We start from the raw sequence: 12907 nt of genomic DNA, 5'->3' as shown, positions 1-12907 counted from the left end.
CTAGGCTCTGGTGTAGGAGATAGCTGAAGGGTATTGTATAATGGAGAAGCAAGAGTTATGACTGGTGCCTTGGTACATTCCTATTCTAGGCTTTTCCTCTGTCATCAATGTTCCATTGCCGCATCACCCCGCCTTCGAGATCCATAGACACGATGTACAAAATCAAATCGTCCGTTTAAAAAAGGAGGCTATTCATCAGACACTCACACCTATCATACTATGGGTCGTCAATACCTACTATCAGTCTATTCTTTATGAATCAGTGAGCTTCGCAAGCCGTCGGTTGGTACTTTATGAATTCATTGAGCGGAGCATCTTCCGGGTATTGCCCATACAATGCATGCTGATCGTGGAGCAAAAATGCAAAAAAACATACAACAGTGGGGATTCGCTGGTGGTCACCCACCCAACTACTAATCCACCGATCTGAAGCTTGTGTATGGCAGAGCGGACGGGATGCCCAATTCTCTTCAGTCTATGGTCGTATGTGAAAAACATGATGATGTTAAGTATTATATTCAGAATGTACAAGCCAAGAGAAAGTTGAAAGAAAAGAAGGAATTTTTGATACCTAAACTTCATCATATGCCTAGTAGTTTGTGGGCATTTCTAGACTATCATACACTATCTAATTGAAGAACCAGATGGTATTTGATTATACTCCGTATATCTCACAAGTTTTTCTGGCAGTAGTACCTAGTACACCATGTCAAAATAAACAAGGTTTAAAAATAGGACATATCTTTCATCTCCAATTTTGAGGTGATTGAAATGAGAAAACTTAATATTTAGAATCGAGAGGAAGATTAAAAGCTCATCGTTTAAACTAATAAATGATATTCACAGGCTATAGTATAGATATCTCTAGTAACTATACTTCTTAGCTATATTATAATATATATTCTATATTATATATACAGTAACTAATAATTGAAAAAAGCCATAGCTCAAAAACACACCTAAAATAATCAATTTTTAATCTTTTCAATAATATATAACTATTTATATAAAATATACAAATATCTAAAATCTTTATATATAATAAAGATTTAATAATTATTTAATAAAAATATATCAATTATTTTTAAAGATTTATTTGATCTTAAATTTATAATTTGAAATTGAAGTTTTTAAAAAAATATGAGAATAGACTAAATTAACTAATAAAATTATTACAAAATCGAATTTTTGAATTTGATCAACTTTAAACAATTAAAACAATACGAAATAATTTATGAAAAATAATTTATTCAATTTTTATTGAAATTTATATGAATTATTATACTCTATTGAAATCTTATACTAATTGAATCAAAGATTTTCAGAATATTTAAATTTAAAAAGGGTGAAAAATGATTATTTTTGATATGTTTTTTAGTTCCGGCTTATTTCAATTATTTAGTACTATACTCTTCTTATATTAATAATTTATTTATAATAAATGACTCTTATTCTCTTAAAATATATTTAACTACTTTTATATTATATCTTTTTATTTTTTTGAAAAATAAAATCTTTAATAAAATTTATTCTTAATTAATAAATTCTGATTATTATTAATTATAATTAGAGAGAACAGATTTTATAGATAGAGAGTAGACTTCGCGAGTAAAGAATATAATTATTTAAGTAAAAAAATAGATTCTCTAGTAGAAGTATAGATTATTATAAATTAAATATTATAATTTTAATTTAGATTTTTTTAGTATAGATATTAATATATTATAGTAAAACTATAGCGCGTATTAATATATTAATATAATAGTTAATATGTTTAAAAGAGTAATATATTATTCTCGTAATTATTCTTGTATATAAATACTACTAATAATATATTAAATGTTTAGTTCTTATATATTTATATTTATATTAGACTAGAAATATTTAATTTTAATTCAATTTGAACTAAAAAATAAAGTATTATTATTCAATTTAAATAGGAATGAATATTTTATAATGAATTCTAGTATTTTAATATATATATATATATTTCTTAAATGAATAATATATATTATCATATAAACTAATATACATTTTACGAGAAATATTATTATCTATACTAGATTTCAATATAAGTTTAAAAAGTATTAGAGTAAATAGATATAAGAGTAATTAATTTATATTTAAGAAGTAAAATAATGATATATTATATATTAACTAATATCTGAAAGATATTAGTAATTTCAGATCCTATTAACTATATAAAAAATATAGATATATTATCAAATAAATACTATTCGAACTTAAAGATTTTATTAGTAAAAGATTGAATATTTTTATATTCTAATCTCAATATAAACTAAATACATTATTATTCTTTAGATTTTATATTATACTTAAATCTTATTAAAAACTAATAAAAGACAGATTATATCGTATAAAGTACTATCTTAATAATAGAGTAATTTTTAATTCTATAAAGTATATTGTAAAAGAGTAGAAGGTAGTAGGGTTGTAAAGTAGTCCTTCGTAAATACTATAGATAAGTCACTGAGACGTAGTATTTCCGGTAAAGGAGAGAAGGAGTAGGCTCTATATAGTATATTACAAAACGTATAAAAAGATAGGTGGAAATTGATTGCTTTTTTTAAACTACACAAAGAAGACCTATAAATACTAGCTGCAGAAAGAGGTCACGTGATTAGTACCAAGTTTCGCTTACAATATTAGTCGATAGTATATAGATTAAAGAGATTTCTTTAAAGTATTTAATCTACTTAGTCGAACTCTCGAATAATTATTAAGCTATTTACTAATAAACAATAAGAATAATAAAATAATCAATCGAATGTTAGTAGAGAAATTGTATTCTAATTATCTAGAAGTAGCTTTTGATCTCAGAAGCTCTTTAGACTCTAACTTGTCTTTTCTATATAATCTAAAATAATTAAAAGAAGTATTTTAGCTTTTTAAAAGATTATATAGAGGATTTAAATCAATCTTAATTAGAAAATAGATATCATCGAATTTATATAATAGATAGTACAAATGTTTCTATATGTACGAGATAATAGTATATAACGGTAGAGGGGAATAATTAAATAATGATAGTATATAATCTGATCTATATGATCTACAATACCGTTTTCGTTACATTCTAGAAAATTAAAAATATTATTTATTTACTAACGATAATCTTAGTTATTAATCAAAATATCTCAATAGATTCTAAGTAACTATCTAGAGTATCATCTGACTTTATTATTATATTATTGTATAATTATTTGAGAGACTTATAATGAATCTTTAAGACTTATATTATAATTCTATAGTTTTTTATCTATATAGAAAATATATATTTTATACTATTCGGAAAATTAGTAATAATATCGATATCAAAATATTAATTTAATATATCTACTATAATACAAATATTAACGAGCTAGATCTATCTATTCTAATATATCGATAATACTTTTTCGAAGAAAAGACTTAACGAATTATAATTTACTTGTAGGTATTTTGAAAAAACTACTATTAGTTAAGAATATATAAATTAGATATCCTCTTATAATAAATATATTTTAATCGAATTTGTAAGATAATATTATTAAGGAGATCTATATTATCTTAAAATTCTTTTATAGACTAGCTTTTAAAAACGAGATCTCAGTAAGATAAAAGTTCTCTAGATATTTATACTCGATAATCTCAAGATAAACGACTAGGCTAATAATTGATATATTATTAATTGATATAGTTTACTTCTAATTTGTAAATATTATATAATTTCTACTCTCTTAAATAAATAAATCTAATGTTAGGAATAAAGTATAAAGACTATATTGAATCATACTAGATCTATAAAAAATGAATAAGTAGAGAATTTGATTCCCGCTACTTTGACCAAGGAGAAAGTTCGTAGTATAATTGTTGCGTTTCTTATAATATACCCAGCTACTAATGACTGGTATATCATCAGCGAGATCAATAAGAGGTTGGAATTAAAAATCCTTGGAACAAGGGACTTGACTGAGTAAAGATATAGCTTTTAGTCTTGATGGATACTCATTTGAAGGATCGAACAAAATATGAATATTCATGAGAGGAATAGTAAATTTACATGTAAAAGGCGTTTTGTTACATTCAATTCATACTCAAGCCAAAGGCAGAAATGATGTTGGGTTCTACTTTGCTGATGCATTTAAAAACATCCTCAAGGAAATTGAATTGTATAGTCTTTTCGATCCTTTCCTTCTTCTGTTGCTATCAAGGAACCGGGCTAGAATAACACATGAGTTAAATACCATTAGATGCTCTCTCGATCAATTATCAATTCTTCCATTCGGTATGATCTTCTGCGTGATAAGAAACCCTTTTACCGCCTTCGAATATCGAAATAGGTTTGTTATGATCACATGATAAAAATTGCCTCGCTTCCTAAACTTTATCAAAATTCTGAATTTTCGCGACCTTCAAAACTTTCTTCTCAACGACAACAATCCATTGACCAGCAATCTTTTCGATCTTAGGATAGAAAATTAGCCATTATCAATTGATTAACAACAACTCGCATTCAAACTGGTAACCCCAGTATAAATTTATTCTCCGGCCTGCGGTTTTACCAAAGGTCGTGATCACACCCACTTTCGCCTTTTTTCTACCAATCGGCTTCGGTCGAAAGGTATTCTTTTTCTTCATTTAGAATTGCGGAGACGTGATTCTATCTTATAGAATCTTTGTGAAGTCGCTTCGGTTGCTGATCATCGATTCATCTACCTGTCATCTACCTTCTTTAATCTCTTCGTTGAGATTTTAAGAAGTCTTTGACTTAGCTCTTCACCTGCTTAACTGCTTGTGAAGTTGTAACCTACTTAATTGTGGGATTGTGGCTTTATTGTCACGAGACTTGGTTCTTTAAAATGGTTCCCCAACCATCAACCTCCGGTGCGGCTTCGGCCCCTTCAAAGACCGGCTCGGATCAACCGAGCGATCAACCTATGACCGGCACAGGTGCTACTGTACCTGTAGCCGATATCAATCGACAAGCACCGGGTGCGCCGCTGTCTAAAAGACAGCAGAAGATGTTGAAGCGAAAGGCTGAAGCGGAGGCAGCCGAATCCGGAGCCGGATTAGGAGTCAGTTCGAACGCGAAGAAAGCCAAAGGAGGATCACTAGGCGAGAACTTCCCTGGCGATCAACTTGCGAAGTTGCTGGATAGATGGCATGTAGCCGGACCAAGAGGCCGCGACTTCCCAAGATTCAATCAAGCGAAGTCTATTCTCAAGAGTAGAGAATGTGCAATTCTCCTCAAGCTTCGATCGACGGACCCGGTCAAACAGGGGATCCCAATCTTCGTGGAGGCTAAGGTCAGGCTTGTTACTACCAATCAAGCTCCAGCCCTCGTGATAATTCTTCAAGGCGGCTATCAGATCCAACTCAGATCGAACCATTTCAAGAGAGATGTGAGTGCAAATGAATCGCGCGGTTTAATCGACACAAAAGTTTTTGCCAGGGATAGCAAAGTATTGAAGGATGCCCTCGAGAAATCGTACCATGTCAACCTCCGCGACGAAGTCATCAAATCGGTAAATGACATCTTCACTGTGGATACTAAGAATCTCCACCTCATGGAATTTGAACTGGAAGGCAAATTTTGGTTTGATCGAACACCCGAACTGCCACTCAAGAAAGAGGATCTCACTGAGACTCAATTGCGTCACCAAAACCTCGCGAATTCAATACTTGGGCAGCTGAATCGTGGCCGAAACGATACTATCTGCATTCGAGCACAACAACACGCCTTTCCAGTCATCAACGCATATTGGTCGAATTGTCTCAACTTGGCCCATTCGAGCCGCGATTGGTCATTCTACAACAATTACATTGGAAACATGGCTGGAAATCAATTCGATAGATGGCATAGCGAGAAAGGAAACCCAAACATGCCAATCGTTCGTCAACATTGGATGCAAGTACCCTCCGCTTCAAAGAGTTCGATGCAATATCGTTCATATCCGGCGAAGAGAAACTTCTCAAGTACAAAGGAGCTCGAGACAATCCTTAGTGTTGGTCTCATTGGAGATGCCATGTGGGACAACGTGAATATTGCTAGCCATTACAGCAAGGACGTCATGCATACCGCCATCGTTGGCGAAAAGGACGTAGTTGGCAATAGGATTCTCCACATTCTAGTTTCCAAGAGCGATGAATTCACCATGCCAGCAACACCTCCTGGCACAACACTCAAGGTTCAATTCATATCAAAGGCAACCGAATCGAAACAAAAGAAGCCTTTCGATGAATCACTGATCGCAGAAGGTTACGATGCCGAGCATAATAGTGGTGTGGCCTACAGCATGAATCGATTGACATTTAAGAATAAGGGGAAGGGCAAACAACCAGGTCAAAATGATGGCGAAGAGAAGACTATTCCGGCCGCCGATGGACCCGCAGTTGATCCTGCCGCTGGTGAGCCTGCGGTTGATTCCGCCACTGCCGCAGTCGATGTGGACGCCATGGTCATCGAAGATCCTACTCCTGCTGAAGCTTCCAAGAACAAAGACCAGCCTAAAAACAAGGGCAGCGGCAGCGGCAACGGCAACAAGTGGCAGAAACGACAGGCCAAGGTGAAGCCAGTGAAGAAGGAACCAGTTTTCCCAATGTACAGCTGCAGGGTCATTGATCTTGTTAATTCTCCTGGAGATATCTGCATCGCTGTCAAGATTGCTGACAAGGTTTTGGATGCAAGCTTTGTGGTAGGTACGGAAATCAAAGTCTGTATCATTATGACGAGAAATGCTATTCCCCAAATTCGACAAATGAAAGCAATTAGCAGCATTTGCAAGCAGCCTGCTGTTCACAATGTCAAACATGCAATGTTGCAAAGCTGGCTCCTCGGCGACGATATCTACACGGGCAAGGAGATGCCTGCACAATCTGTTCAGGATGACCACTTTTCGAGAATGAAAGATGTTGAAAAGCAAGCTTTCAATGACTTCCGCGACGCTTGCAACTTTAACGGACCTCAAAGAGACTTTTGGCAGGGCGTCTTTGCCACTACCAAGTTCATGAGTATGCTACAAGGTCCACCTGGAACCGGAAAGACAACTACCGTAGCTTCCGTCACCCTTGGTTTCGCATTATTGAGAATCAAAACTCTCCTCAGTGCACCTTCGAATACTGCCGCACAAGAGTGTATGAGAAAGTTGGTGGGCCACCTCAAGACTCTGTACAAAGTTTGTCCAGAATCGGAAGAGTGGTTTAAGGTAATTTATCTACCAACTGAATCTGCAACTCGCCGCGATCTATCTGAGCAGGACGACCTTGATGCCGAGACCGTTTCAGACATGGTTGCTGATGGAGAACAACCAACTGAAGACGAAGGATTCGAAAAGTACAAGCTCTGGAATCATATTATCCAGGCCTACAAGAATGATGCTTCAGATAAGACGATACATCCAGCAGACGAGCGCAGAAAGAATGCACGAACTTGGTTATCAACTCGTGCGGAAATCAAACTTGGTGTACCCATTAGATCAAAGCAGCGAAAGACTTTCGTCGATCTCACAAAGGCCATGACCAAGAAGATCTTTAAAGATCATCCAATTCGCATTGTAGTTTGTACATCCAGTACTTCTGCTCTCTTGGAAGAATACAAATGGGCCCCATGGGCAGTATTGATTGATGAATCTGCATTTGGAAGCGAACCAGACAGTTATGCCCCTCTAGCCTTAAAGCCTAGACATGGTGTGTTGGCTGGAGATCACGAGCAACTCAAACCTACGGCCAGATCATCCGGTCATAATGAGTTTGCAAATCAGCTTGGACTATCGCTCTATGAACGATTCTATGGAAAATCAACCATGCCACTCTATCGACTCAAGATCAACTATCGCATGCACCCTGATATTGCCGAACTTCCTGCCAATCTGACTTACGAATGGTTGGAGAGTGACGATTCTACCTTGATACCTTCTGATGAGTTCAATTTCTTCAAGGATTGGTGGTATTCGGAATCAGCCAAGGTTTATAGACACAATCGTCGAAAGCCAGAATTCGGTCTTGATACCGATGAATCTAGAATCCATCGCGTGTTTGTCAATGTCAAGAAGGGAGAATCTGCACCAAAGCCTGGGACTCAATCTCAATTGAACCACGCCAACATCAATGCAATTGCTGATATGGCCATGAGTATTATGAAGCATCAACCAACTCGTGACATGCCACCATTGCCATTCGACAAGATCAGTATCCTCACCCCTTACAAAGCAGAGAATATGGAATTGGTGAAACAAGTCAAGATGAGAATTCGCCATGTATGGGGTGATGCCGTTGGTCGATTTCCATTATTTACTACCATTGATAGTACTCAAGGTGGCCAAAACGAGATCATTTTACTTTCCTTGACTCCAGCAAACAAGACCAATGGTTCAAAAATTGGTTTCTTGAAAGAATGGAATCGAATGAATGTAGCACTCACTCGTGCTCAATCGACTTTGTTCATGTTTGGAAATCTCGATCTTTGGCGCAGTCAACTCTCAGTCCTCGTTAAAGGTATGAGATGCAAGAAGCTTGGTCTCTTCATCATGGACCTTCTTGATTATGGTGACATTATCGACATTGATGGTGACAATACTTTACCTGCCAGTCTGGAAGAGTTACCTGATCACAAGACTTGGTCCAACGCCACCATTTCTGTCCCCGTTTCAAAGAGTCAGATCTCCAAAGCCTTCTCCGCCATTAAGGACGAGTACGATGATAAGGAAAAGCTGGCCGAATTGGAGAAATCGCTCTGGACTGAAAATCGAAAGATTAGAGAGCACGGCAAGGCACAACGAGAGAGATTCAGACTTGGCCAGGTTATCGAGGCTCCTCTCAGAGTTGAACGAGACGGTGGAACGGATGGCAACATAGAACATGTTGATTCCGATGATGATGATGAGGCACCTGAGGTCAAGGATAAGGATGGTGATCTGGACATGGACCCCGAACGAATGCCGACCGAAGAGGATTTGGCTGATGCAATAGAGCAGGCTGAGATAGAGGAGGCTTTGGAATTATCAAAGCAACTTGATGAAGATCAGGCTGGAAATAAGGAGGCTTTAGCACTTCGAATGAAGAATGTGCAACCGGCATTACCTCAGCCAGGACCAGCACCAGCATCAGGAGCTTCGGGATCTTCCCAACGACCACCACAAAGCTTTGACCAGAATAATCGTGGCAAAGGCCAAGGAAATGGTGGTTCAAACCAAGGAAATGGTAGCAAGAATGGGGGAAAGAATGGAGGCAAGAATGGCAAGAAGGCCAGAAATTAAATTGGTGGATTATTTAGTTTTGATCAAATAAAAACCTTTGTTTAAAATAACTTGAGCTTTCAAATGAACGTGATGTATTTGAGTCGATTCGATTGTTTTAAAGGCTGTGATATCAGTACCAAACAAGTTCTTTGACGTAGGTGGGAGGGAAAGGGGGAGGGAAAGGGGGAGGGTCACAAAGATTTTCATTACCACTACCAAACACAATGGTTTTAAAGCAACGTTGGCGTTAGCTGTGCTACAATAGAATTATGTATACATAAATCGAAATATAAATGAATCTTCAAATCTTTACTGTAAATTATAATGCTTTGTGATATATAGAATGAGGTGAATTATATTTGACATGAGGTGTAGTAAAGATAAGGTTCACCAGTTTTTCTTTTGCTTATGTCATGACTATTATGTATGGAGTATAGTGCCTCGGCGCTCGTACACGGACGGGTCCCATTGATCACCACAAAGAATCCCGTGTATCTGAGGACAATCAAAGACACGGTGTAATTTCGACTCCGCTGGAGGAAACGGAAGAGAAATCTCAGATGTGTTTCGCTTTAGGTTAATTTTGGAATCAATCCGAGGGGCATTGGGGAACACACCGACAAAGCTTACCAAGCCAGACCGTCGAGTGTGCTATGGCGTGCGAGGGAGATGCAAATGACGTCCCCTCCCCATTCCTCCCCGGTATTGCTTTTCTTCAATTCCAAACGGCGGATCGCTATATACCTAGTCAGTACCCTTTCCCGAAGAAATAGTTATCATGCACTCAATAGAATCCAACCATATCTACACGTTCACGATTACTCATTCAAGAATGGTCAACCGATGGATTAGACGCGGGGTAATCAAAGGAAACACTCCAGACATCAACATGGAAAAGCTTTTAAAATCCTCAAATTATTCATCTCTTAAAGGCTTCTAAAAAGTCTGCTAAAGGTTGACCATCTCTTATATATTGTTCAACCTGATCCGAAATTTTATTATCAATCTTCTCAAGTTCATCTTTCTTCTTCTCCCATGTCTCTTTCAAATCAATCAATCTTTGTGTGGTATCAGCCATATCCTTCGCAGTTGACATGAACTTATCATAAACTTCCTTTCTCTCCTTCAATTTCTTAACTTCTCTCCTGACATTCCTTCCAAGTTCACCTCCAGCAAGTATTTCCTTTCTTACTTTTGACCAATATTCATCACCCAATTTTCTTGTGGTGTGTACACTAATTCCAGCAGCACAATGAGAAAATCCTCCACCATTTGCAATGTAGCCTTGTGCAAATCTCGTACACAATATCTCTCCATACATTCCATCCGAAGCTTCCATCAAATTGAATATGATGTATTGCCTATTCTTATACTCTTGAAGAAAGCGAACTCGACATACGGCCTCCACTAAATTCATGATATAATTAGATGAACGATGTTTTCGATGTTGCTCGAGTCGATCCAAACTTTGTGCGTATCCAACTTCGGTAAGAGGACGAGATAATGGTTCACTACCACGACCATTTTTGATTTCGAATTCCAATCGTATCTCAAGTGCCTTGATCCATTTCAAGATATTCTGTTTCCAAGATTCCTTCTCCACATATCTTCTTTGTCCTGGACGAAGAATTGATCCCCTGGATTCAATGGCATTATCAACTTCAATGGCCAATCTTTGAGATTGTTCATCATTTTCTGCACCGTATCCTCGAATATAAATCTTCACACTCGATATGACAAGCTTTAATTCATTCGCCGTAGGAGAATCACCCTCGAAGTTAACCAAATAGTGAATGTAGATGTAAGGTCTCGCTTCCTTCTTATCACCCCCCATTAATTTCTTCATCTTATGTCGTAGTACCAAATTTTCTGGCGCTTGTAGAGCTTTTGGTAAATCTCCTCGTACAACATGTTCAAGAATTTTCGAATTAATTCCGGCAATCATAAACATGAATGAAACGGACAATTCACTCCACAAACCAGATTCTTTTCTCTTTTGTACCCATTTATCATCAGGTAAACCAGAAAATTCCATCGCAGCTTGAACCAATCCATGTAAACCTTTCTCATACCCTTCAATTAATTTTGCCGAATTTTGATCATAAATCGAGGTTCGATTGACACCAACTCTGGGTCTACCTCCGATATCTTCCATCTCAATATCTTGAGGTTCATCATCAACCGAAGGATGTAGATCGATTTGAGATTCTTGAGCAATATCAATTAATCGATCAACCGAAAGAATTCTTGCATCACTAAGAGTAACTAACTCTTGAATTTCATCCTCAGCATCGGAATCGATTTCTAATCCATGAAACATATTTGTTGGTATATTGCCAATATCCTCCATATCCTCATCATCGGAATCATCTATTTGTGGTCTTTTACCCATGGCAATGGCAGAAAGAGTTGGATAATTCGCATCCGGCATGGAAATATCAGCACCATGTCTAGATTTTCTCACTCGAGACTCTGGGGAAGAATTGGCAGATGATGATCCCGAAGAGATATAAGGAGGAATGATCAATGGTGGAGGTGGAGTTGGTAACATTGATCGTGATGCACTCGCAGAAGAAGAAGAGGATTGAGTAACTCTTGAAGGTCCAGAAAAAAGTGGAACTGGTGGTCTTGATGGTCTTGATGGTCTTGCGATAGATGAACCAGAACTCTTTGACATTTCTCCCCTGGAAGAACCGAAATGTTGTGGTACTTGTTTTTTAGTAGGTGAACCTCGTGATGCTAAAACTTCATCATCGTCATCATCATCGTCATCAATGACTCTCGACTTCTTTTCTTCTTTTTGACGAGACTTACTAGGAGTATTCTCAAATGTACGCTTTGGTGTAATATTTGAAGGATTAGCCACATTTGAAGGAATCCAAATATTACCTGATGATTCCTTACTCAGATATTTTCTTCTCCAAGCTACATCATACTCTTCTAACCAAGCATCAAGTTGTTCGGAATAACAATTGCGTAATTCTTCTTCATCAACATAATAAAAAGGATTATTTTTAGTTCCTACATCATACTCCCAATATTTGATACAATAATAAAATGGACCATCTTTGGTTTCCTTGGTAAATCTATTCTGAATAACAGAAAGTTGCCAAAGATCATCTTTAGATATCTTATCGCCAGAACATTCAAAAGTTAATTTGAAGGCCATGACGACTTACACTCGAAGTTATCCAATAGAATATAAGTAATTTGTTTGTTTGTTTGAATCGCAGACTTTCGTCTGTCCAGACACGTACAATCAAGTAGGTGAAGGTTTGGGGAATGTCACAGAGTGACAAAGTCAAAGGTAACAAGTAATAGATCGGTGAGGAAATAAAACTTGACAATAACCAATGACTTTTATGATGACGGGGGAAGAAAGTGTGTATGAGGTTTTTGTTGTTATTATCTTAATGGTAAAGTCATGAATTGGTGGTAATTGAGGGGATTTGTGTAGGTAGATAATTTGTTGTTTGGTAAAGGAAATTCTTACGACAGCTGGAATACTTGGATTGGAATTCTGAAGATAATTCTAATCACGTGGAGGATTTTTTGTCCAGTTCGAGTTAAGAAGCTGAAGTGAGGGTTGAGGATAAATCTACTCAGAACTAGAAGACAATACCGAGGTACCTAGTCGACTATACATTTTCACCGTCAACTTTTCTCTA

At 36.6% G+C, this 12907-nt stretch overlaps 2 protein-coding genes across 2 annotated transcripts; one reads left to right on the top strand and one right to left on the bottom strand.

Moving 5' to 3' along the window:
- Positions 1-4862: 4862 nt before the first annotated feature.
- On the top strand, positions 4863-9257 carry EAE98_007058 (uncharacterized protein; the record flags this gene model as incomplete). Its single annotated transcript, XM_038954681.1, has 1 exon — positions 4863-9257. One exon carries the CDS (start codon positions 4863-4865, stop codon positions 9255-9257), a length of 4395 nt encoding a protein of 1464 aa, XP_038808823.1.
- A 901-nt stretch (positions 9258-10158) lies between these two features.
- EAE98_007057 (uncharacterized protein) lies at positions 10159-12408 on the bottom strand (the record flags this gene model as incomplete). Its single annotated transcript, XM_038954680.1, has 1 exon — positions 10159-12408. One exon carries the CDS (start codon positions 12406-12408, stop codon positions 10159-10161), a length of 2250 nt encoding a protein of 749 aa, XP_038808822.1.
- Positions 12409-12907: the final 499 nt, after the last annotated feature.

The sequence above is a fragment of the Botrytis deweyae genome (assembly GCF_014898535.1).
Source record: "Botrytis deweyae strain B1 chromosome Unknown BDEW_016, whole genome shotgun sequence".
Classification (NCBI taxonomy): domain Eukaryota; kingdom Fungi; phylum Ascomycota; class Leotiomycetes; order Helotiales; family Sclerotiniaceae; genus Botrytis; species Botrytis deweyae.
The sequence above is the reverse complement of the archived record's forward strand: the minus strand, read 5'-3'. Positions and strand labels throughout refer to the sequence as shown.